Genomic DNA, 22,672 nt, shown 5'->3' on the forward strand with positions numbered 1-22,672 from the left:
CCCGCCCCGGTGGGCGCTGAGGGCCGGGAGCGAAGGGACGGCCCTGGGGCGGGAAAGGGAGCGACCCCGAGGGCAAAAAAGGGTCAAACGCAGGAAAACAAAGGAATTGTTCTGGAACAACAAAGGGACTGGCCCTGAGGGCAGTGAAGGGACCGACCCAGGGGCAGCTCAGCCATCACCAACACCCCAGTTAGAACAGGGACGGAGCTCAAACCCTTTTATTGCCCTTTCCTGGCAGCGCTGGTGGTTCCGCGCTGCTGGGGTGCGATAAGGGACGGGAGCAGGCCTGGGATGGGGACAGCGGCCCTGCCTGGCTGTCACAGCCCCACCCAGGGTGTCCCCGAGACCGGCGGGCTCCAGGCGCTGAATTCCCCGGAATCCGTGATGTCCTTGGCGGCCACCTGGATGTGGTGGAGGCTGCCGGGCTCCAGGTCCGTCAGGGTGTGGGATGTCAGCTCGTACGGCCCCACCTGGGGACAGCGGGGTCAGGGACACGCCGGGCACAGCCACAGCTGTGCCTCAGTTTACCCAGCGGGGTGGCAGTACCGTGGTGGGGACGGAGTCGTTGTCCCGGGAGTAGCGGATGCGGTAGTGGAGCAGGAAATACTCCGGGAATGGCCAGGATGATGGAGGGCTCCACTCCAGCAGCAGCTTCTGGGGCTCCCCAGGGATGGAGGAGACCCGCAGGGCCTCGGGGGGGTCCGGCTTTACTGGGGAGACAAGGAATGAGAGAATTCCAGGATGGTTTGGGTGGGAAGGGACATTGAGGATCATCTCATCCCACCAGGGACACCTTCCACTATCCCAGGTTGCTCCAAGCCCCCATCCAGCCTGGCCTTGGACAGTCCCAGGGACACAGGGGCAGCCACAGCTTCTCTGGGAATTCCATTCCACGGCCTCACCACCCTCACAGCCGAGAATTTTTTCCAATATCCCATCTAAATCCTCCTTTAGATTAAAACCAACCCTCTTGTCCCACCACTGCGTGGAAAAAGTCACTTTCCTTCATTTTCAGATGAAAGGGGGGGATGTCCTGGCTGTGGGATCCAGCATGGGATTGTTGGGGACAGGGCCTTCATGTCCCCTGTGAGCTGTGCAGGGACAGTCTGAGCCCCAGCAAATCGTTGCACTGATGATCCCAAGCAGGGGAGAGCCCCAAAGGGTGAGACAGGAGGGTCCTGCGGGGGACCCCGGCGTCCCCATGCCGCAGCACTCACTGATGTTCTCCAGGAGGAAGGGCAGAGCTCCGGAGGCAGCTCCCAGGGGGTTCCGGGCTGTCACGTTGAGCTCGTAGGGAGTGAGGGAAAACACCTGCAGGTCCCCGAAGGAGCAGCTCCGCGGGCCCGTGGGGGTGCACTCACCTGTGTCTGTGCCGTGCCTGGGGACACAGGGACAGCTGCCAAGGGCTGGGTGACACGGGGAGAGGCTTTGGGGACCCCCACTGACCTGTAGGTAGCCACGAAGTCGGTGTCCAGGAGGGGCTCGGGGCTCAGCCCCCAGGAGCAGTTCACAGCCTGGGGGTAGCTGGTGGCCCAGCACTCGATGGCCGGTGGCGGGGGCGGGTCTGGGGCAGGGGACAGGGGTCACCCCACTGCCAGCACCCCCAGGGACCCCCCGCCAGCAGCGGGGTCACAGCAGGGCTGGGGGCACTCACAGCCCAGCTGCAGGCAGATGGTGGCCCAGGTCTCGCCGGTGACAGGGTGGTGGCAGCTGTAGTGTCCCTCGTGGGCCAGGCTGGCATTGGGCAGGGCCAGCCCCGGGGCCGGGGACGTGCCCAGGACAGTGTCCCCCCGGCGCCACTCGGCCTCACCCCCCGGGCACAGCAGCAGCACCTCAGTGCCCAGGGAGCCGTGCTGAGGGGTGCAGGGGTCTGGGGGACACATGGGGACACGGTAGGGGCAGGGACACTGCATCAGGAAGGGTCTTGGCCTTCCTGGGCCACCCAATGCCATTCCCAGTGTCCCCAGACCCCCACCTCTGCCCCTGGTCCCCCCATGTCCCCAGACCCCCAGGCATCCTCCATACCCATCTTCTGCACCCCAATGTCCCCAGTCCCTCCCACTGTCCCTCAGTGTCCCCACACTTCTGTGCCTAGAGACCCTGTCAGTGTCCCCTGTCCCCTCACCGTCCCCAATCCCCTCCATCCCTGCTCCCTCCATCTCCAACCCAGTGCTCCCAGTCTGCCCAGTCCTGCTGTATCCAGGATCCCCAGATCCCTCCAGTCTCCATCCCAGTCCCCTCAGTCCCCCATACCTCTGTCCCCATTGTCCCCATCCCCAGTGCTCCCTGCCGTGCCGTTGTAGGGGACAGTGCAGGCAGGTGCCACCAAAGCCACGACCCAAAGCCACCTCATGCCAGGAGACTCAGCAGGGCTGCCCAGGCACCTGTGGGGACAGGCAGGAGGGTCAGACCCCAGCACCGGGGACAGCACAGACACCACATGTCCCCAGGGGGCCAGGGACATCACCCTGGAGCCACCCCACACTGCTGGGCCTCAGTTTCCCCTCCGGCCCTGTCACACACCCTGCAGAGGGATGGGTTCCAAAGGGGTCAGACCCTACAACCAGGAAAGAGGGGGTGAAAAATTCCCGCTGTTCCTACAGATTCCCAGGGGGACATGCAGCCACCCCTGCAGTCCCACACCTGGAGTCAGGGGTTTGTATCCCTCGGGTGGGTCCCCACCTCCATCCAGGGCAGGACTGTCCCTCACAGAGACCCCCAAAGCCCGGCCTGGGGGCTGAGCTGAGCTCCCTGCTTTCCCCAAGCCCAGCACTACAGGGACAGGTCCTGCCCTTGTCACCTCCCACCACAGCCCTGGGCTGGCTCACCCTCAAAGGGGACACGCTCTGCTTTCCCTGGATTTGGGGGTGCCCCAAACCCGACGCTGTGGGCTCACCCCAGACCTCCGACACCCCCTGCACTGCCCGTGGGGATCCCAGTGCCCCCAAACGCTCACCGCAGCAGGGCCAGCTGGGACCGCAGTGTCCCCACCGGATCCCGGCGCTTCCCAGCCCATTTCCTCGCAGGAAGTGCCGTTCCCGTGGGGACGGAGCCGCTTCCCAGCGTGCTGCCACCCACTCCCCGCGCCCCTGGGGAAGGGATTCCAGCCCTGGCCAAGAGTTCCCACCTCTCCCCGGCCACCACTCCCTTCCTTCACGGTCAGCTTTCCCCTCAAGGGACGGCAGGGTTGGAGATGGTGGCACCAATCCCCTGCTGTCACCAGGTCCCCACAGCCCCCCGTGGTCACCCCGGTGCCCCCAGAGAGGAGCCACCCCATTAGTGTGACTATAAATAACTTTATTGCTGCTGTGCTGGGGGTGGGCTGGGTGCCCGGACAAGCAAAGGGACACACAGGGTGCTGTGACAGACCTGTCCCCCCGTCCCTGTGCCACCCGTGCTGGCAGGGGCTCATCTGCCCTGCTCCTGCAGCCGCTGCATCCTCAGGATCTGGCACAGGAGTCTCTGCACGTCCTCGTCCATGTGGCCCTGGGGTGGAGGGGACATTGGTGGGGACATCAGGGAGGCTCTGTGCGTGTCCCTGGGCTGGCACCTGGCTCAGCCCCTCCATTGCCTCCTGTGGATGGCCCAGTCCCCACCCCAGTGTCCCCAGCTGTCCCCAACCCTGTCCCCAGCTCACCTGCACAGCATAGAGCAGGTGGCTCCGGTAGAGCGTCACCACCTTGCTGTGCCTCGTCTCTGTCTCCTGCAGCACAGGGAGGGGGTTTGCCCACAGGGCTGGGGGCTCGGGGGAGCCCCAAACCCACCAGGTGACCCACCTCCAGCTTCTCCTCCAGCGCCCGGATCCGCGCCTGGAGCGCGGCCGTGTTGGGTGGGGATTGCGGGGGCCCCCCCGACTCGGGGAGAGCGTTCAGGGCTTCCTTCAGCCTGAAAACCTCCTTGGAGAGCTCCGTGATCTGCACAGGGCACAGGAGTTACAGGTTACCCAGAGCAGCTGTGGCTGCTCCTGGATCCCTGGCAGTGTCCGAGGCCAGGCTGGACGGGGCTTGGAGCAGCCTGGGATGGTGGCAGGTGTCCTTGCCCACGGCAGGGGGTGGCACTGGATGAGCTTTAAGGTCCCTTCCAACCCAAATTCTGTGACTCTACACGTGTGGCCACCATTCCCCTCCAAGTAGCCCCTCATGATTTCCCATCCCCTACCTTCCTGTCCCTGTCCCTGACCAGCCGTGCCGCGTCCTCGGCGTGGCCGTGGAGCTCCCGCAGCCGCCGCGCCTCATCCTGGGCCTGCTCCAGCTGCTTCTGCGCGGCGCCCAGCCTGTCCTCGGCCGCCTGCCGCTCGCTCTTCATGAACAGCGCCTGCCGCTGCACGCGGAACACCTCCTCGCACGTCTTCTCGTGCCGCCGCTCCAGCTCCTGCAGCCGCTGCGCCAGCGCCGCCGCCTCCGCCCGCAGCCCGGCCTCGGCCGCCTCGTGCTGCGCCCGCGGCACGGCCGAGGGTGAGGCCTCCGCCTGCTGCCGTGCCGGCTCCGGAGCTCTCGGCGCGTCCCGCGGCCTCGCCTCCAGCTCCCGCCGCAGCGCCTCGGCCTCGGCCTCGGCGCGCCCGCAGCGCTCCAGCAGCGCTTCCTTCTCCCGCGACGCCTCCTCCACAGAGGCTCCCGGCGAGGCCGCGGCCTCCGCAGCCTCCAGCCGGGCCTGCAGCTCCTTCAGCCGCCGCTCCCGCTCCTCCAGCTCGGTCTGTGCCCGCTTCAGGGCCGCCCGCGCCTCCGCCAGCTCCGCGCCCGGCTCCCGCTCGCCGGAGGGTGAGGAGGAGGAGGATGTCTGCACCCCCAGCTCGCCCAGTGCCGCCTTGCACTCGCCCCAGGCCCAGGCCGGCTCCTCGGCGGGACGTGGCCCCGCGGTTCCCTCCGGGATGGGCTCCGAGGCCGCGCGCTGCCCGTCCCCTCCGGCCCGCGCCGTGGCCTCCCTGCCCTGCGCCCGCAGCCGCTCCAGCTCCCGCTGCAGGGCCTGGTACAGACTGACGGGCACCACGTCCCCCTGGGCAGGGGGGCTGCTCTCGTCCCGCTCGTAGTTCTCCAGCACCTGCCGAAAGACCGTGAGGCCACCATGAGCCAGGGGACAAGGAACAGAGGGACAGACGGACGGACAGAGGGGGACGTGCCTGGATTTTCTCCCTCAGCTCCTTGTTCTGCACGGTCAGGGACTGCACCTGCCCCTGGAGTGTGGCCAGCAGCTCCTCGGCCGAGGGGCTCAGCGTCTTCTTGGATAGCAGCATCTCCGCTCCTGCAGGGCACAGGACCTGGGGCTGTGCCCACCTGTGCCCCCACTGCCAGTGCCACCTCCCCAAGGTGTCACTGGGAGGCTGGCAAGACCTACCTGGGAACTCAAGTGGGTCTCCCTCCTCATCCTGCAGCGTCTCTATGTCATAGCTCGTGTTCTCCTTCTCATTCTGGGGGTGCAGGGTGGAGGTGACCCCCCTGTCCCCAGCCCTGGGCACTGCCAGCTGTGCCCTGCCCACACCCACCTCCATCGAGGATAGGCGGCTCCGCAGAGCCTCCACCTCCTTGCCCAGCTTCTCCTTCTCCCCATCCCGTGCCACCAGCCGCTCCTCCAGCTCCTGGATCTGCAGGGCAGGACATGGAAATAGTGTCCCTTTGGCTCCTGGCAGAGTCCTGGTGGCATTCCCAGCACCAGGACCCCTTGCAGAGCTGAGGTCACCTCCAGGCTCTTCCCTGGCCTCACCCGTTTCTCCATGGAGCGCAGGGAGGCCTCATCCAGCTCTGCCCGCTGGCAGGACCCAGGGAGAGAACAGGGAGGGGTGAGTGCTGTCCCCATCTCCCCAGTCCCCTCTGCTCCCCGGGGACACGGTGTCATGTCCCCAGGACCCTGCAGCCGGTACCTCCCGTCTCTGCTTCTCCTGCTGCTCCAAGCCCCGGATCTTCTGCAGGAACTGGGCCCTCTCCTGCCGCAGCCGCACGATCTCCTCGTAGGCATCCCGGTCCTCCTGCAGGGAATCACAGAAAGCATTGAGTCCAACTCCTGGACACCCCAAAAATCCCACTGTGTTCCCAAGGGGGCTTTTTGGCACTGACCCCCCAATGAGGGAACCCCTCATCAAGGTGTTTTGGGCTGCTCGGAAAGCATTGAGTCCAGCTCCTGGACACCCCAAAAATCCCACTGTGTTCCCAAGGGGGCTTTTTGGCACTGACCCCCCAATGAGGGAACCCCTCATCAAGGTGTTTTGGGCTGCTCTGCACCTGCCAGGCCAGGTGAGGACCTGGGGACCCATTTCTCACCTGGCTGGGGGTGCCCATGGGAGGCAGAGGGGCCTTCCTCTTCCTCGGGGTGCTGCTCTTCTCCCTGACAGATGACTGGCTGGGCGAAGACGTCTGCAGGCACCCCAGGGCAGAGGGGACGTCACACCCACAGTGCCCTCCCTCCTTCCTGAGCCAGGGGACCCTCCAGGGACAGGCACCAGCCCCTCACCTGCGACGCCTGCTCAGTTGACTCCTCTTCTGTGGGGCAGAGCGGGAGGGAAGAGAAATTGAGGAGATTTAAGGGCTCAGAGCTCAGAGCAGAGTCACCTCGGTTTCCGACAGCAAAAGCAAAGGCATCCCCAAACACCCAGAAAAAGGCGACACATCCCCGCAGCCTCTGCCAGCCCTGCCCGGCCGGTGACAGCCCCCCAGTGACGGTGACAGGGAGCCCGGGGTGCCCCTCAGCCTCACCGCTGGCCCAGGAGCGGCGCTGGGCCGCCTCCTGCAGCAGGTGCTGGATGAGAGCGTTGCCCGTGGCCAGCCCGTAGTGAGCGGCGTCGTGGCCGGTGGCGTCCACCACGGCCACGCGGGCACCGGCGCTGACCAGCACCTCCACGGTGTCCACGCTGCCGCTCTCGCAGGCCAGCATCAGGGCTGTCCTGGGCACGGGGAGAGCGCGGGTGAGGGGACAATCCCTGCGGCCGCTGCCGGCCCCCAGCCTGCGGCCCCACCTGCCCTGCAGGTCCCGGCAGTTCACGGCGGCCCCGCGGTGCAGCAGGTACCGGCACAGCTCCGAGTGGCTCATCTTGGCTGCCAGGATCAGCGGCGTGGAGCCATCCTGGGCACGGCAGGCAGGAGGGTGAGCAGAGGAGGCTCAGATCCCCCACGGGGCAGCCTGCTCCTGATATCACCCCAATTTCCACATCCCACCCCAATTTCCACATCCCACCCCAATCTCCACGTCACACCCCAGTTTCCACGTGCCACCCCAATTTCCACGTCCCACCCCAAGCTGTGCTGAGTTTTCAGACAGCCCCAGCCTGGCACAGCAGGACCAGGAGCAGATGGACCCCACCTTGTCCTTGCTGTTCAAGGGAGCCTTGAAGTCACAGAGGATCTCGGAGCAGGAGATGCAGCCGCTGGCAGCTGCGGACAAGGACAGAGGCTGAGCACTGCCCCCACGGGGACAGGAGCAGGACAGGGCTGGCACTGTCCCTACTCACCCGCCAGGTGCAGCGCGGTCCGGCCACTGCCATCGGCCACGTCCACGGGACAGGAGGCCTGGGGGGAGAGCCTGGGTCACGGGAGGAGGGGGACAGAGGGACAGACTGCTCGAGTGGCTCTGTGGCACGGTGAAGGACAGGGGACTGACAGAGTCCGTGGTGTGGTGAAGGAGGGGACAGACAGACAAACCCCCTCTGGCTCCACGCTGTGGTGAAGGACAAGGGACTGACCCCTGTGGCTCCCTGGTGCCAGGCAGCAGCACACAGAGCTGGGAGCCACCATGCCAAGGCACTGGTGAGGGAAGGGGGTTCAAGGACAGGGAGGACACTCCGCTGGCACAGCACCTCCCTCCCTCCCTCTGTCCCTCCTCCCTCTCCCTGTACCTGCAGCAGTTTGCTGACACACTGAGGGTGGCCGTGCTTGGAGGCCAAGTGTAGGGCAGTGTAACCTGGGAAGGGACAAACAGGTCAGAGCACGGCCAGCAGGGCTGTGCCAGAGGGGACAGCTTGGGGACAGAGAGACAGGAACAAAGCAGGATCTTCTGGAATGGCACTGAACAGGAAGGGGACAACCCCAGGAGCTCATCAGGCACTGCTTGAGCTCCTTAGGAAACTGGGACAATTTACAGCCCCCAGGTGTGGCCACCACCTCTGTCCCCTGAGCCTCAACACCTGGGGACGACCAGTGGCCCTGTGTGACCCATGGCATTAGGCAGGGCCACGTGGTGGCCATGGCCTCACCCGAGCTGTCCTTGGTCATGGCATCCACGCCGTGGGCCAGCATTGCTTCCAGGCAGTCCACGTTGCCCCGCGTGGCAGCCAGATGGAACCTGCAGCGAGACCAGGGGCTGTGGGACTCGTGTCCCCTGTCCCCAGCCGTGTCCCCAGCGCAGGGCCTGGCACTCACGCGGATTTGCCCTCCGAGTCCAGCTTGGTGGGCACCAGGCCCTTGCGGAGCAGGAGCGACGTGACCCGCCCGGCATCATTGTAGTCCACGGCCTGCAGCAGCTTCTCGTCGTTCTTGGTCCAATCCTGGCTCTGCAACAGAGCCCAGAGGAGGTTGTGACAGCGTCAGCTGTGACAGTGCTGTCCCCAGGGCGGGCAGGGCTGGGCTGGGCTGGCTGTCCTTGTCCCCAGCCCTGTCCCTGGGGGTGGCCGTGTCTGTGCCCCTCTCCTGGAGCTCACCCTTGGTATGGAGAGTTCAGCAGGGACTGGGATGAAAATCCCCTCCAGCCCCCCCAGTTTGCAGCTCACAGAGCAGGGGATTTACACACAGCCCCGTTTAGATGTGCCAGGCTGGGATTTGGGAGTGAGCCCAACTGCCCCGGGGTTTGCCCCTGCCACCCTGAAATCCCACAACTAAACCCATCCAGCACCCATGGGAGCCCCAACCCTGCCCATTCTCCCCGCTGATCCCATTCCCAGCCCTGCTTTGCTCCCGGAGGAGGGAGGGATCAAAGCAGGGCGAGCACAGCTGGCAGCGCGAGCAGATCCCTGGGGATGCTCCAGCCTCCCGGGATAACGGGGCACAGCGCTGTCCCCCCCAAAAACAGGACCGCGGCTGCTTGGGATTTGCTCTCCCGGCGCTCCCGCACATCCCTGTCCCGAAGGAGCGACCCGCAGCGGGACAGGACCAGGACAGGGACTGCAAGTCCTGGGTTCACCCCGCAGCCCGTGACGACAAAGCGGCGCTGGCTGCGCTCGCGGCGGCAGGAAATGGATGTCACCTTTCGGGAGCCGCTGGCACCTGTCCCAAACCCGCCCGTGCCCGCCGGTGCCCCCCGAGCCCCTCCAGCCCCGTGGGACCAGGGACAGGGAACAAACCGGTCTCCCAGGGTACCTGGACAAACTGGGAGGGTGGTGCCCGCTCCCCCCACTCCCTGGCCAGGCAAGGACAAAGCAGGACGGGGAGGACACGGGGGAGCCCCGGGATGGGGATGGGGATGGGGGGTGCAGGTGGGGCGGGGGGGACGCGGCTCAGCCCGCAGGACGCGACCGGAGGGGAGCCGCGAGGGGAGCGGGACGTACCGCGAAGGAGGCGGCGGCACAAAGGCAGATCTGCTTCATGGTGCTGAGCAGGAGGCGGCGGGAGGACGCCATGCGCCCCTCGCCCCCCGCCCCGGCCAGCACGGGCACCCCCGAGCCCGAAGCGCTCCGGCATCGCCGCCCGGGCGGGGGCCGGGGCTGCGGCAGTGGGAGCCGGACCCGCCTCCTCCACCCCCGGCCCTCCCTCCTTCCCTCCCTCCTCAGCGCATCCCTGCATCCCTGCATCCCGCCACGGAGCGGGGAGCAGCTCCCAGGCAGGGACCGGCACCCAGACTGGTCCCAGTTAAAGCAGAGAGGTTACGGGGGGGCAGCTGTCGCACCTCGTGCTCAAAAGCTCCCCCAAACCAGGGCTGAGCATCCTCCTGGCCCCCGAGGAGGGGGACTGGGACCCCTCACCCTGCCCTGGGGCCCCCAAACACCCCTCAGGGAGGAACCCCGAAACACAGAGGGTCCCCAGGCGCTGTCCTGGCAGTCCCGGTGGCAGCAGGACATCGGGAGCCTCTCAGGGACATGCCCAGGGCAGTGTGGGGAAACTGAGGCACGGAGCACCCTGAGCAGGATGGTGCCCCAGACTCCAGATGAGGGGCCTCAAGCTGTGTCCCCATGTCCCCAGCTGTGTCCCTCTGTGCACTGGGGACAGCGCTGTCCCCCTCTGCCCTCTGCGGCCCCGTGCCAGGCTGCTGCTGAATAATTGAGGAGCATCGACAGGCTGGTTCCACGAGCTGTGGCAGCTGGCAAAGCGGCACTTGTCCCCAGGAAGGGGACAGGGAGGGGACCTGGCACCCGCTTCCCTGTCCTTTGCCCTGCCCTGCTCCCAGCAATGGCTCTGGGAGCACTGGGGGTGCACTGGGGGCTCGATCCCACCAGCCAGGGTGGCACTGCCAGCCTCCGTGGGGCTGCTGTCCCCGTTGTGAGCGACCACCCCGTGTCCCAGAGCAGGTCCCCGTGTCCCTGTGACACTGAGAGCATCCTGGGCGAAATCCCCAGGTCCTCACGTCCCAGTGAACATCCCATGGCAGGTCCCCGTGTCCCCATGGACATCCTGGAGCAGATCCCCGTGTCCCCACGGACATCCTGGAGCAGATCCCCGTGTCCCCACGGACATGCTGGGGCAGGTCACCGTGTCCCCGTGTCCCCAGGGATGGCACTCACATCTGCCTTCCTGAACTTGGCCTTCAGGCTCTTCATGGTGGCTCAGCCTCAGCCCTGCGGCAGCTGCTCGGGGGGGATGGCCACGCTCCAGGAGGGTCTGTCCCTGCCTGGGGACAGCTCAGCGTCCCCGATCCCGCTGCTCCCAGCCCGTCCTGCCCTTCCCAGCGCAGCGCCCGCAGCCGGGAACCGGAGCCGGGGATTGTGTTACGGCCGCGGCTGCGGTTACAGCCCCGGGCAGCCGGGGGGGCCGGCCCGGGCTGTGTTTGGGGACAGGGGGACACGGCCCGGGGGTGCTGGGGGTGCCTGGGGAGCGCTGGGCCCTGATGGTTGGCACCCCTTGCCCATCGCAAACACCCCCCGCCCTTGGTGGCACCTCTTGTCCTGGCCTGACACCTCCTTCCCCGCCCTGGCAGCCCCTGGCTCTGCCAGCACCTCCTGCTCGTGTCAGCATCCCCTGCTCCTCCCTGGCACCCCCGTCCCTCCCTGGCCTCCCCTGCCTTTGTCAGCACGCCCTGTCCTTCCCTGGTAGCCACCGCTCTGCCCTGGCACCCCTGTCCTTGCCAGCACCCCCTGTCCCTCCTTCCTTCCTTCCTTGGCACCCCCTGGTTTTGCCAGCACCCCCTGCTCTCCCTGGCACCCCTTGTCCTTGCTGGCACCGCCTGCCCATCCCTATTCTCCCCCGGGCTGGAGGGTCAGTGCAGGTGGGGCAGTGTCGGGGCAGTGTCTCAGCAGTGTCGGGGCAGTATCGGGACACTATCGGGACACGTTCAGGCTCCGGGCAGTGCCGGGGCAGTGTCTCGGCAGTGTCGGGGCAGTGTCGGGACACTCTCAGGCTCCGGGCAGTGTCGGGGCAGTGTCGGGGCAGTGCCAGGGAGGTGTCGGGGCGGTATCCGGGCTGTATGGGGATACTCTCAGGCTCGGGGCACTGCCGGGGCAGTATTGGGCAGTCTCAGGATACTCTCACTCTCCGGGCAGTGCCGGGGCAGTGTCCCGGCAGTATCGGGCACTATCGGGGCACTATCGGGACACGTTCAGGCTCCGGGCAGTGCCGGGCAGTGTCTCGGCAGTGTCGGGGCAGTGTCGGGGCAGTGTCTGGGCAGTGTCTCGGCAGTGTCTCGGCAGTGTCCCGGCAGTGTCCCGGCACTATCGGGGCACTATCGGGCACTATCGGGACACGTTCAGGCTCCGGGAGGGACCTCGGCGCTGTCGGGCCCAGCTGAGGGCAGCCCCGCCTTGCCCGGCTCCAAGATGGCGGCGGCGGCCCCGGGGCGTGTCCCGCGGCCCCGGCCCCGCCCGGCTCTTCCGGCCGCGCCGCGGCCGCGCCGATGGCGGTGAATTACGCGGCCGGGCTGTCCCCGTACTCGGACAAGGGCAAGTGCGGCCTCCCCGAGGTGAGCGCGGCACCGCCGGGTGAATCCCCGCCCGCCCGGGGGAGCCTCCGCCCGCCCGCGGCGCCCCCCGCCCGCCCGGGCCTCCCGCGGGCCCTGCCGCGGCCCGGCGCGTTCCCATGGCAACCGCGGCCTCGGCCCCACACCGGGGAGGCACCGGGCCCTTTGTGTGTCCCCAGCACGTCCCGCGGCTCCCTCCCTGTCCCTCTTCCGTGGGTGCCTGTCCCCAGACACCCCATGGCTCCCTCGTCCCCCTCATGCCCCCCCAGGCCGCCCCCAGCTCCCTCCTCGGAGCCCCTCCATGTCCCCTTCATGGCCTCCCTGCCCCAGTCCCTCCTTCTCCCCCCAGTGCCCCCCATGGCTCCGTCCGTGTCCCCCCTGAGCCCCAGCAGTTCTTGGGAAGCTTAAAACAGGCTTTGGGGGGATCCACAGGGACATTCAGGAGCCTGAACTTGGCCAAGGGGATGGCGAGGGGACAGGGTCCTGTCCTCGTCCCTGTCCCCAGGAGATGGGGCTGGAGAAGTACCTCGGGAATTGAATCTACTGCCCAAACCGGTGTCTGGTGTCCCCACCTCCATGGCTCCCATGTCCCTCGCTGTCCCTCAGCCCTGCCCTGTGCCCAGAGCTGGTGGCACTGCTGGTGACAGCTGGGGCTGAGCACACGTGGGGTGGCCCCGGGTGGCTCTGGAGCCCAGCCTGGGCCAGCTGCCTGTCAGAGCAGCAAAATCCCTGTTGGTGTTGGGTGTTCCCAGCCCTGTCCCTGCACGGAGATGCTCCAGAGAACACAGTCTCTTCTATTAAATGTTTCTGTCGTTAAGGAACACGAAATCCTTCATGGATAAGGAAGAATTGTGGGTTACTGGGGCTCTAGAATCATGGAATCCCGGAATGGTTTGGGTTGAAGGGACCTGAAAGATCATTCAGTCCCAACCCTGTCATGGCAGGGACACCTTCCAGGCTGCTCCAAGCTCTGTCCAGCCTGGCTTGGACATTCCCGGGATCCAGGGGCAGCTGCTCTGGGAAATCCATTCCAGGGCCTCTCTACCCTCACAGGGAGGGATCCCTTCCCCATATAACGCACATCTCTCCATCCCACGCTGGTTTTTGTGTTTGCCCAGATTTTTGACCCTCCGGAGGAGCTGGAGCGGAAGGTGCAGGAGCTGGCAGAGCTGATCCGGAGCTCCTCCCATGTGGTGTTCCACACGGGGGCAGGGATCAGCACGGCCTCGGGCATCCCTGACTTCAGGTGAGTCCATGGGAGGGTGGCACCTCCTCCCAGCCCATCTTCCTTCACTGAAGGCTCCGATTTAACCCAGACCTGCCCCATCCCTGCTGTCCATCCTGATCCAGCTGCAAACACCATTTTCCCTCTTGCCCAGCTCAGCTGTTGCCACAGAATCCCCGCATTGTTTGTATCAACCCCCAGATTCCTGCTGATCCCTGAGCTCTGCTCCCATGGATGGGGCACCTGGAGCTTGAGCTCTCCCTTCCTGCTCTCCCCAGGGGCCCCAATGGTGTCTGGACTATGGAAGAGAAAGGGCTCTCCCCAAAATTCGACACCACCTTCGAGAATGCCAGGCCCTCCAAGACTCACATGGCGCTGCTGGGGCTGCAGAGAGTGGGAATCCTGAAATTCCTGGTCAGCCAGAACGTGGACGGCCTGCACGTGCGCTCAGGATTCCCACGGTACTTTCCCAGCCCCACACAGAGGGTTTCATTCCCAGGGAATCTCTGCCCTGTGTGATACGAGGAGGGGAAGCTGGAAGGGGATAAACCAGCTGGAATTTAGAGGGGAGAGGTTCTGGTTCTGATGCAGAGGGTCATGGAATGAAATGAATTGGTTGTTGCTGTCTAGAAATGCTTCCAGGTGCTGTTTGTGCACAGGAAAAACAGATTATGGAATCGTGGAATCCCAGAATGGTTTGGGTTGGGAGGGACCTTAAAGCCCATCTCATTCCCCTGTGCAGGTGTCTGTGCAGGGCCAGGGTTTGGATCCCTTCCAGCTCAGGATATTCTGTGATCCCTGGGAACAGTCAGGGCCAGGCTGGAGGGGGCTTGGAGCAGCCTGGGACAGTGGGAAGTGTCCCTGCCCATGGCAGGGGGTTGATCTTTTGAGCTCCTTTCCAACCCAACCCATTCTGTGATTCCATGAGTCAGGATGTGAGTGAGGAGCATCCCTGTGTCCTTGGAGAAGGTGCCTCTCTCAAACTCCTTCAGCCAGAGCTGCCTCCAGAGCATTTCCTGTCATTACAAGCCCCAAGTCCTGGGTCTTGCCCCCAGCCCCGTGTTTGTCTGTTTAATCTAAACAACCATGGGAAAAGCAGTAGGGAATGATGACAGAATTCCATGGTGCTCCCACAGCCTGGAGCCACTGGCTCCTGTTCAGTTCAGCCCAGCTCTGCCTCCCAAATGAAGCCTGTGCTTGAATAAGCTGAACTGGGGCCAAACTGGGGGGAATCAAGTCAGTCCTGTCTCACGCAGCCTGGAGGAAGTTCCCAGTCAGCGTGGGGCTCTGAGGAAAATACAGAGAGCACGGCCGTGTTTTCCTCTGCTTCTGCTCTGAGCCTGAGGGGAATTTTAGGAAAAACAGGTGTCAGAGGGCTGGAACAGCACAGGGGCAGATAAGAGTGTTGGGTGCTGGAAAAGCAAAGATCTGGATGTTCCCAGGAGCAGATATTTGAGTGGATCAGGAGCTGCAGATGGAAACATTAAAATTAAAAGGCCAGGATCTGCTGTCCCTTCCCCAGTCGCTGTTGGGGGATGAACCCATCACCTGGCAGGGCTGGAATGAGGGAAGCCCTTGAGGTTCCTGGGGAGGTATAGGGTTCCCCCAGGGCTCCCCACCCTTCCCCAGCTCACCTGTGCCTTTCTCCCACAGGGACAAGTTGGCCGAGCTCCACGGGAACATGTTTGTGGAAGAGTGCGTGAAATGCGGGAAGTACGTGAGCCCTGGGGGGGCTGGGCTGGGATCCCCATCTCAGGGGAAACTGGGATCCCCATCCCGGGGGAAACTGGACTGGGATCCCCATCCCAGGGGGAAACTGGACTGGGATCCCCATCCCAGGGGAAACTGGGCTGGGATCCCCATCCCAGGGGGGAAGCTGGGATCCCCCTCCCAGGGGAAGCTGGGATCCCCCTCCCAGGCTGTGCCCACCTCCAGCCCCTGGCTGAGCAGCTCTGTGTCCCTCCTGCAGGCAGTACGTGCGCGACGCCGTCGTGGGCAGCATGGGGCTCAAGCCCACGGGCCGCCTCTGCAGCGTCACCAAGGCCCGGGGGCTGCGGGCCTGCAGGTAGGGATCCCTCCTGGGCTGTGGGATGGGGACGTGACCCAACAGCCCCTCAGATTTGGGAGAAGCAGCCCAAGCATCCCTGCAGGTGGGATGGGGACATCATCACCCAACAGCCCCTCAGATTTGGGAGAAGCAGCCCAAGGTGCAGGAAGATCTCTCTGGGTGCTCTCCATCCCTTCAGAATGTGGGGACAGGGAGGGTGGGACAGGCTCTGGTCATTGTCCCCTTTGCTGCCTGTTCTCCTACCTTTTCCAGGGAAAACCATGATCCCTGTGTGTGTTTTCCAGAGGGAAGTTACGAGACACTATTCTGGACTGGGAAGATTCCCTGCCTGACCGTGACCTGACGCTGGCAGATGAAGCCTGCAGGTACTGACACTGCTCAGGAGGGGAACAGTCCCTTCCCACCCATCCGTGCTCTGATTCTGGATTTCTGCTCCTCCCTGCAGGAAAGCTGATCTCTCTGTGACACTGGGGACCTCTCTGCAGATCAAACCCAGCGGGAACCTCCCGTTGATCACCAAGAAGAGAGGAGGGAAATTGGTCATTGTCAACCTCCAAGCAACCAAACACGTGAGTGAGCGTCCTACAGCGCTGCACTGCTCCTTCCCCCTCCTGTCCCCTCTTCCAGGCCCATCCCATGTTTGTCCCTGCACGTTGTCCCCTCCCAGGTGGCCTCTTAGCAGGCAAACAGGCTGGGAGTCCTGGGTTGGAGGGTTTAAACCTGCAACTCCTGCTAAACACGTAGAGATGGCAGATAAATATTAGAATCGTGGAAAGGGCTGGGTTGGAAGGAACCTTAAAGCTCATCCTGTTCCCTCTGCCCTGGGCAGGGACACCTTCCACTATCCCAGGCTGCTCCAAGCCCTGTCCAACCTTATCCAAGCAAGTCTTAGGAGCAGAGTAAAAGCTCAGCCTGGAGCCTGCTGTGTCCTCTCGGGGTTTACAGCCTGATGGAAGGGCCACACACATGGAGCCTGTGGAGGGCATGCTCAGTTCCTGCTCAGATGTTGGTGCCCCAGTTGTCCAAAGTCTTTAATACCCAGAGCTGGGGGTTCCTGTGATGTCACCAGAGCTCCCTTGTGCCTGTCACACTCTGTCCCTGCTCTGTCCCTGTGTCCCCATCCCCAGGTGTGGCTCAGCCCACACCCCAGCAGAGCCCTGGGGCCAGCTCACGTCCCACTGGGAATGACACCCAGGGGACATCACTGTGTCCCTGGGCGGTTTGTCCCCTGAGCCGTGTCCCGCCGTCCAGGACCGCCAGGCCGACCTGCGCATCCACGGCTACGTCGACGAGGTGATGACCAAGCTGATGAAGCACCTGGGGCTGGAGGTGCCCGAGTGGACGGGGCCGGTGGTGGTGGAGAGCGCCGAGCTGGCCAAGGGCGAGCAGCTGCAGGGGCGGCTGAAGGAGGAGCCCCTGGGCCAGCACAACGGCACCGGAGCGCCGCGCGCCGGGAACGCGCCGCTGGAGCACCGCGACGGGCTCAAGCAGGAGCGCCCCAGCCCGGACACGGGGCCAACGCCCGTGAAGAAGATGAAGGTGGAGCCTCTCCTCACCTGACCTGGACTGTCCCTGTCTCACCTGGGCTGCTTTTCCTACCGACTTTTTTTTATACCCTTAAATATTTGTCCCTTTTTTTATGTCAGTATTAAACATACTTGAATTGTGGCTCGCGGAGCAGCTGCACCCACGGGCCTGAGGAGGGTCTTGCATAGAGAAATTCTTCCCTGTGAGGGTGGTGAGGCCCTGGAATGGAATTCCCAGAGAAGCTGTGGCTGCCCTTGGATCCCTGGAAGTGCCCAAGGCCAGGATGGATGGGACTTGGAGCACCATGGGACAGTGGAAGTTGTCCCTGCCCATGGCAGAGGTGGCACTGGATGAGCTTTGAGGTCCCTTCCAACCCAAACCATTCCATGACTAATTCCACGTCACTTGGTCACAGAAGGAGACTGGTGCTGGCTGGATCCAGTTGGACTCGGGGCTGGGAGCTGTGGGAGGGTGCCCTGGCCCCAGCTCCAGGTTGGGCATGGCCGTGTGTGCCCCCCACTTCTGGGCCCCTCATGGCAGCTGGGCTTGAGGTCCCCCTGGCCCAGGGCTCCTTAAAACCTTTTGGATCACCCCCTCTTAAACTACAGCAGGTGGATTTTTTCCAAAATATCTTATATTTAGAGATGAAAATAAATTTCTAAAACCAAAAACCAAAACAAAACAAAAGAGCAAAACCAACCAGTTGCACCATCAGCAGCCAACCAGGCCAGGGCTCCTCCTGCTTCCTCAGCCCCATCCTGAGTGACCTCAGGTCCTTTCCACAACTCCCACTGTGCCAGGGGGGCAGGAGCAGCCCCCTTCCTCCCAGTAAGGCCAGTGGGAGCCAGTCTCCTCTTCCCAGTTCACAGAATCCAAGCAAAGCCAAGCAGGTCCAGCATCCGGAGGCAGATCCCAGAGGGGTCCCCCCGAGGGCGTGTCCTGTAGGGGATGAGGTGCTGTCACCCCATGGCACCCCCGTGCTCCCTGCTGTGCCTAAAGCTCCTCCACCGGCTCCAGCACCGCGGGCCGGCTGTGCCCAGGCTCGGACCATGCCAGGGATGCCAGCCCCGGGTGTGGCACGGAGCCACCCCCTGGCACAGCATTGGCGTGGTCCCTGTCCTCATGGCTCAGCCCCTCGGTGGCCGATGCCCGCGTGTCGTTCTGGAGGGATCCTTTGTCCGGGAGTGCTGGGGATGTGCCCTGGAAAGCCTCGTGCAGGGTCTGGGGGGTCTCCGGGGGCTTCTCCTCCCCGGCCTGGGGCTGGGTGTGAACCACGCGGGAGGCGGCGGCGTTGTGCAGGGACCTGGAGAAAACTGAGCCCCACGGAGGGTCAGGGCCCTGAGGGTCTGGCACAGCCTGGCACAGCCTGGCACAGCCCAGCACAGCCCGGCACAGCCTGGCACAGCCCAGCAAAGCTCAGCACATCCCTGGCACAGCCCAGCACAGCTCAGCACAGCCCAGCACAGCCCTCACCTCGTACAGGCCTGAAGTCACCATTTGCCTCAGCCTTGCTGGGGGCGAAGGGGCTGATGGAGGGGAAGACAATGAGGGTGAAGGAGAGCAGCAGGACCTGGGGACAGAGGGGACATCACTGAGCACAGCAGGGAGAGGAACCAGGAGCTGGCTCACTGCTGGTGGCAGACCCAGGAGTGCATCTGTTCCTCCATCCCTCCCTTCTGGTTCATGTCCTACCAGTGCACCTCCATCTATCCCTGCTTTCATCCATCCCCACCTCCATCCATCCATCATCCATCCATCCATCATCCATCCATCCATCCCTCTCTCCCAGCCCATCTCCACGGCTCCCAGGCTTTGGAGGCCCCACGCACCGCCAGGCAGGTCCCTGTCTGTGCTGCCTTGTTGCTCGACTGAACCACCATGGCCTGGAGCTTCTTCAGCTGCTCCAGGAGGGATCTGGGAAGAGGGAGAGCCCATGAGCCTCCATGCCAACACTTCCCATCCCACCTTGTCCCCATCCTGCCCCAGGAACACCTACGAGTTCTGCTTCTCCAGGTGCAGGACTTTCCTCTGCAGCTCCTGGTTCTGAGCCGTGCACGCCGACATCCTGGGACAGGGAGAGCAGCATGGGGTCAGGGGACAGGGGACAAGGAGCAGAGTGCCCAGGGTGAGGGGCTGGGCTCTGTACCTGCTCTCCAGCCCATCGATGTATTCCTTCTTCTTCTTGCGGCTCTCCTGAGCCGACTGCTTGTTCCGGATCTTCCTCCGGATCTTCTTCAGCACCCGCTCCTCGTACTGGGGGAGACATGGGGGGTCAGGGCCACCAGGGCTGGGACCCCCACTCCACACCCCTCCCAGGTGTCCTGGCACCCACCTTGGTGAGGGGCAGCTGCGTGGGCAGGGTCACCCCCTCCTTCAACAGCAGCTTCTTCTCGTCCTCCGTCAGCACCAGCTCCTGGAAGTGGCCCTGGCTCGGCCGGAGCAGGGAGCCAGGAGCCTGTGGCTGCTGTGGGGACATGGAATGGTGACACCTTTGGGTGGGGGTCACTCCCCACCTGGCCCCAGGGACCCTGGTGAGGGTCCCAGGAAGGGACCAGGATCACAGACAAGGATCAGGAAGGGAAAGGGATCAAGTGTGGGGATACAAGTGTGGGGATGAGGAATAGGGGGATGCTCAGGGTCCAGGAAGGGACAGGGCTGGGGACAGGGAGTGTTGGGGACACAGGGACAGGGACTCACATTGTCAGAGCTGCCCGACAGCAGCAGGTCCTTGACGGTGAGGGCACAGGATGCAGGCGGAGGGACCGCAGGCAGGTCCTGGCTCTCCTCCAGGAAGAACCCAGGGTGCCACATGTCTGGATGAGGGCAGAGCAGGGCTGTCAACAGAGCTATGTCCCCACTGTCCCCAGTGTCCCCACTGCAGGACCCTCCCCCTGCCATGGCCCCAGAACCAGGGTGACTTGCTGCCCAGTCCAGTGCCCCTGACTCTGTCCCCCCAGACTGTCCCTCTGGTCCTGCCCTAGTCCCCCCCACCATCAGTATGCCCAGTTCACTCCAGTTCCCAATCTCTCCACACTCTCCCTATCTCCTCCCTAGCCCACTAGACCTCCCAGTTCTTTCTAGTTTCCCCCAGCTCCCTTAATTTCCTCACAGTCCCCCCCTCCCCCACTGCTCTCAGCTCCCCAGTGCCCCCAGTGCCCCCAGCCTGGTCCTTCCCCAGTGTGGCTCACCCAGGTCGATGGAGACCTCGGGCTGCAGGACCCCAGACCCCGCCGGGAGGGGCTGGGCCCGGCAGGGGTCGGTGTAGGGGTACAGGACCTCTCGGGGACCCCCGTCACAGCTCCGGGGGGGGCTGTCGTGCTGGTCAGAGGGGGGGTCCTCGAACACCCCGCTGTCACTGGTGGCCGGGGACCAGCTGGGCGAGTCAGACACCGAGTCCCCGGAGCCCAGGACGGAGCTCAGGAAGTCCTTGCTGTCCGGGGCACGCTGCGGGGACACGGCACCGTCACCGGGAGCACCCGTGCCCCGGGCTGTGACATCCCAGGGCTGTCACCCAGCAGGGCCGGGGCGGGGTCCGGGGCTCACCCTGTCCTGGGGCCAGGCTCCCGGCGGCGTCCCCAGCTCCACCTCGCGCAGGATCCCGTCCTGGAGGTCGAAGAGGAGATCCAGCAGTTCCAGGCTCTCGAGGCTGCCCGTGCTGGAGGCCATGGCTGTGGGATGGCAGGGTCACTGCCCAGCCCAGGCCCCGTGGTACCCCCCAGAGCCACCCCCACATGAGCTGCACAGCCCTGGGACACCCCGAGTCGTGGGGCAGCTCGGGGGGGGGCAGGGGCATGTTGGGATTCACCTGGAAAAGCCCTACAGGTGTGGGACAGGATGTGGGGGCTCCAGGCATGGCAGTGCTCCCCCCTCCTCCCAGCAGTTCCCAAATCCTCCAGTTTTCCACCCAGAGCTGCCCAGCCAGGGGGTTCCCTCCTGGAGGTGGCCGTGCTGGAAGGGCTGGTTAATCATTCTGGGTGGCAAGTGGAGGGGAGGGGACTGCGGCCACTGGTCACCCCAGGGAGGGGACTCAGTCCCTCACTGCCACCCCAGGCACTGCTTGAGACCCTGGACTCAGGGCCACTGGGCCAGCTGACCACTAGCCCAACTGGCCAATCAGCCAAGGGACATCCCAGCCACCCGACCAGCTGACCCACTGACCAACTGGTTGACCAGTCAGTGAATGAACTGATCAAGAGACACACCAAATGGTCAACCTGTTGGCCAAATGACCAATGGATGGACTGCCCCAACAACCAGCCCACTGACCAATGGACTGACCAGTCAACTCTCTGCCTGATTGACCGACCAACCAACCAACCCATCACCCACCAACTGACTCAAATGTCCTCCAAGCCAGCTGGAGTTGTCATTACTTGACATTTGTCTGGGGCCAAGGGGCTTTATTGCACCCTGTCCTTCACCCTGAATCCTCTCAGAGAATCCTGGTGGCCCCATGGGATCTCACTGAGCAGTGGCAGCCAGGACATACCTGAGGGAGATGCCATAGATTGTCCTCTCAGCCCTCTCTGAGCACAGGGAGCTCAGAGACAACAAGCCCGGCCTTCGCCTTCCTCCTCTTCCTCCTCCTTTGTGATTCCCTGAACCGAATGGCAAAGTTTAAACTCCAACTGCACAGAAATAATATCCTAGATTGCAAAATGCCCCAGCCCTGATTGGGGCCGTCAGAGTGAGATGGCAGGGCCAGCCCGGGGCTGGACCCGTAACTCATTAGCCAAATGTTTTTGTGCTCCTCTGCCAAGCGGGGCAGGAGGGGCCGGGGCTGCCGGGCGAAGTCCAGGTGCTATAATTGTCCATGAACCTTCACCCACTTTTGGGGACAGTTTCCCTTTTTCAGACGTCTCGGCATTAATCACATTGGATGCGTGCTGAGGGCAATATCCGGGGGTGTTTGCTTGGGCTCTACCACTTATGGCTCATCCAAAAACACCTTGGTGCCTTGGTTCTCCCTGGAGAGACACCACTGAGAAGGGATGGAGGGACAGCACACACGGAATGGCTTTCCAGGGACAGAGGGCAGGGATGGACGGGATATTGGGAATTAGGAAGTGTTCCCTGTGAGGGTGGGCAGGCCTCACAGGGAACAATCCAGATCCCAGGGCAGCTGGGGCTGCCCCTGGATCCCTGGCAGTGCCCGAGGCCAGGCTGGGCAGTGGGAGGTGTCCCTGGCAAGGCAGGGGTGGAAAGGGATGTGTTTAAAACCCACCCCAACCCGTTCCCTCACGGCTGTCTCGGGCCCACACGCGGTGCCAAACCCTCAGCCCCTGCAGTGAGGGGCACCAGCACAGCCCCAGCACGCGTCCCCTCATGAGCCGCAGTGAGATCCGGGCACAGGGAGGGGACAGAGCTGACTAAGGCTCCGTGTGGCCCAGGCGTGGCGCGGGGACAAGGCCACGGCCCCTTATCGGCCGCCCCACGGCCTCTGCCCGGGCAGGCGGCGGCTGCTCCCTGCTTTATGGCCCCGCCGGGAGCGGGCAAAGGGCGCCCGCCCGGTGCCGCCACCCGGGGCCCCTCCTGAGGAACCTCGAGGGTCCCGGGGCCTGGCATCGGGCATGGAACGGGATGAGCAGAGCAGGCAGGGGCTGAGGGATTCCTGCCCGTTGCTGGGTCGCTAATTAGTGATTATTTAATTAACGCTCCGCCCACACAGCCGGAGCCCCCCGGAGCCCCTCGAGCGGGGAATCTCCGCCACCTCTTCTCCCCCTCAGCGACATCTCGCGAGACTTCGCCTCGCCGCGCGCTCTTGGGCCCCGCCCCCTGTGCAGGAACGGGGCCCCGCCCCCCCGGCCGTCTGCCCCCACCCCTCGGAGCCC

General features: G+C 64.3%; 4 protein-coding genes across 4 annotated transcripts; 1 reads left to right on the plus strand and 3 right to left on the minus strand.

Moving 5' to 3' along the window:
- Positions 1 to 203: 203 nt before the first annotated feature.
- EBI3 (Epstein-Barr virus induced 3) lies at positions 204 to 2,128 on the minus strand. Its single transcript, XM_041460745.1, has 5 exons — positions 1,655 to 2,128; positions 1,447 to 1,564; positions 1,218 to 1,378; positions 547 to 710; positions 204 to 470 (listed from the first exon to the last, which is right to left on the minus strand). Exons 1-5 carry the CDS (start codon positions 1,950 to 1,952, stop codon positions 318 to 320), a joined length of 894 nt encoding a protein of 297 aa, XP_041316679.1. The 5' UTR covers positions 1,953 to 2,128; the 3' UTR covers positions 204 to 317.
- Positions 2,129 to 2,275: 147 nt separating this feature from the next.
- On the minus strand, positions 2,276 to 9,652 carry ANKRD24 (ankyrin repeat domain 24). Its single transcript, XM_041460741.1, has 20 exons — positions 9,464 to 9,652; positions 8,343 to 8,473; positions 8,177 to 8,265; positions 7,820 to 7,884; positions 7,436 to 7,493; positions 7,288 to 7,358; positions 6,944 to 7,050; positions 6,684 to 6,871; positions 6,442 to 6,470; positions 6,252 to 6,344; positions 5,855 to 5,959; positions 5,698 to 5,742; positions 5,480 to 5,578; positions 5,332 to 5,404; positions 5,117 to 5,238; positions 4,159 to 5,037; positions 3,777 to 3,914; positions 3,638 to 3,703; positions 3,370 to 3,486; positions 2,276 to 2,384 (listed from the first exon to the last, which is right to left on the minus strand). The coding sequence occupies exons 1-19, from the start codon at positions 9,533 to 9,535 to the stop codon at positions 3,409 to 3,411; spliced, it is 2,508 nt and encodes an 835-aa protein (XP_041316675.1). The 5' UTR covers positions 9,536 to 9,652; the 3' UTR covers positions 2,276 to 2,384; positions 3,370 to 3,408.
- Positions 9,653 to 11,892: 2,240 nt separating this feature from the next.
- Positions 11,893 to 16,982, plus strand: SIRT6 (sirtuin 6). The gene is made up of 8 exons (XM_041460751.1): positions 11,893 to 12,024; positions 13,140 to 13,267; positions 13,525 to 13,707; positions 14,900 to 14,959; positions 15,216 to 15,311; positions 15,599 to 15,679; positions 15,760 to 15,883; positions 16,566 to 16,982. Exons 1-8 carry the CDS (start codon positions 11,959 to 11,961, stop codon positions 16,872 to 16,874), a joined length of 1,047 nt encoding a protein of 348 aa, XP_041316685.1. The 5' UTR covers positions 11,893 to 11,958; the 3' UTR covers positions 16,875 to 16,982.
- A 486-nt stretch (positions 16,983 to 17,468) lies between these two features.
- Positions 17,469 to 21,589, minus strand: CREB3L3 (cAMP responsive element binding protein 3 like 3). Its single transcript, XM_041460749.1, has 10 exons — positions 21,331 to 21,589; positions 20,385 to 20,509; positions 20,030 to 20,285; positions 19,539 to 19,654; positions 19,174 to 19,305; positions 18,988 to 19,094; positions 18,838 to 18,906; positions 18,671 to 18,755; positions 18,315 to 18,411; positions 17,469 to 18,154 (listed from the first exon to the last, which is right to left on the minus strand). Exons 1-10 carry the CDS (start codon positions 21,344 to 21,346, stop codon positions 17,835 to 17,837), a joined length of 1,323 nt encoding a protein of 440 aa, XP_041316683.1. The 5' UTR covers positions 21,347 to 21,589; the 3' UTR covers positions 17,469 to 17,834.
- Positions 21,590 to 22,672: the final 1,083 nt, after the last annotated feature.

The sequence above is a fragment of the Pyrgilauda ruficollis genome, unplaced genomic scaffold (assembly GCF_017590135.1).
Source record: "Pyrgilauda ruficollis isolate IOZ18807 unplaced genomic scaffold, ASM1759013v1 scaffold148, whole genome shotgun sequence".
NCBI lineage: Eukaryota > Metazoa > Chordata > Aves > Passeriformes > Passeridae > Pyrgilauda > Pyrgilauda ruficollis.

Bases quoted from the DNA above. Each gene is read 5' to 3' on its own strand.
- EBI3 (XM_041460745.1), bottom strand. From the start codon at position 1,952: ATGGCATTGGGTGGCCCAGGAAGGCCAAGACCCTTCCTGATGCAGTGT. The intron at 1,565-1,654 runs GTGAGTGCCCCC...CCCCTGCCCCAG, and splicing joins CATCTGCCTGCAGCTGGGCT to ACCCGCCCCCGCCACCGGCC. The intron at 711-1,217 runs GTGAGTGCTGCG...TTGTCTCCCCAG, and splicing joins CTTCCTCCTGGAGAACATCA to TAAAGCCGGACCCCCCCGAG.
- ANKRD24 (XM_041460741.1), bottom strand. From the start codon at position 9,535: ATGGCGTCCTCCCGCCGCCTCCTGCTCAGCACCATGAAGCAGATCTGC. The intron at 3,915-4,158 runs GTAGGGGATGGG...TGCCCTGTGCAG, and splicing joins TCAGGGACAGGGACAGGAAG to ATCACGGAGCTCTCCAAGGA. The intron at 3,704-3,776 runs GTGGGTCACCTG...CCTGTGCTGCAG, and splicing joins CGCTGGAGGAGAAGCTGGAG to GAGACAGAGACGAGGCACAG.
- SIRT6 (XM_041460751.1), top strand. From the start codon at position 11,959: ATGGCGGTGAATTACGCGGCCGGGCTGTCCCCGTACTCGGACAAGGGC. The intron at 13,708-14,899 runs GTACTTTCCCAG...TTTCTCCCACAG, and splicing joins GTGCGCTCAGGATTCCCACG to GGACAAGTTGGCCGAGCTCC. The intron at 15,884-16,565 runs GTGAGTGAGCGT...CCCGCCGTCCAG, and splicing joins ACCTCCAAGCAACCAAACAC to GACCGCCAGGCCGACCTGCG.
- CREB3L3 (XM_041460749.1), bottom strand. The intron at 18,907-18,987 runs GTACAGAGCCCA...TCCCTGTCCCAG, and splicing joins ATCGATGGGCTGGAGAGCAG to GATGTCGGCGTGCACGGCTC. The intron at 18,412-18,670 runs GTGCGTGGGGCC...CTCTGTCCCCAG, and splicing joins AGACAGGGACCTGCCTGGCG to GTCCTGCTGCTCTCCTTCAC.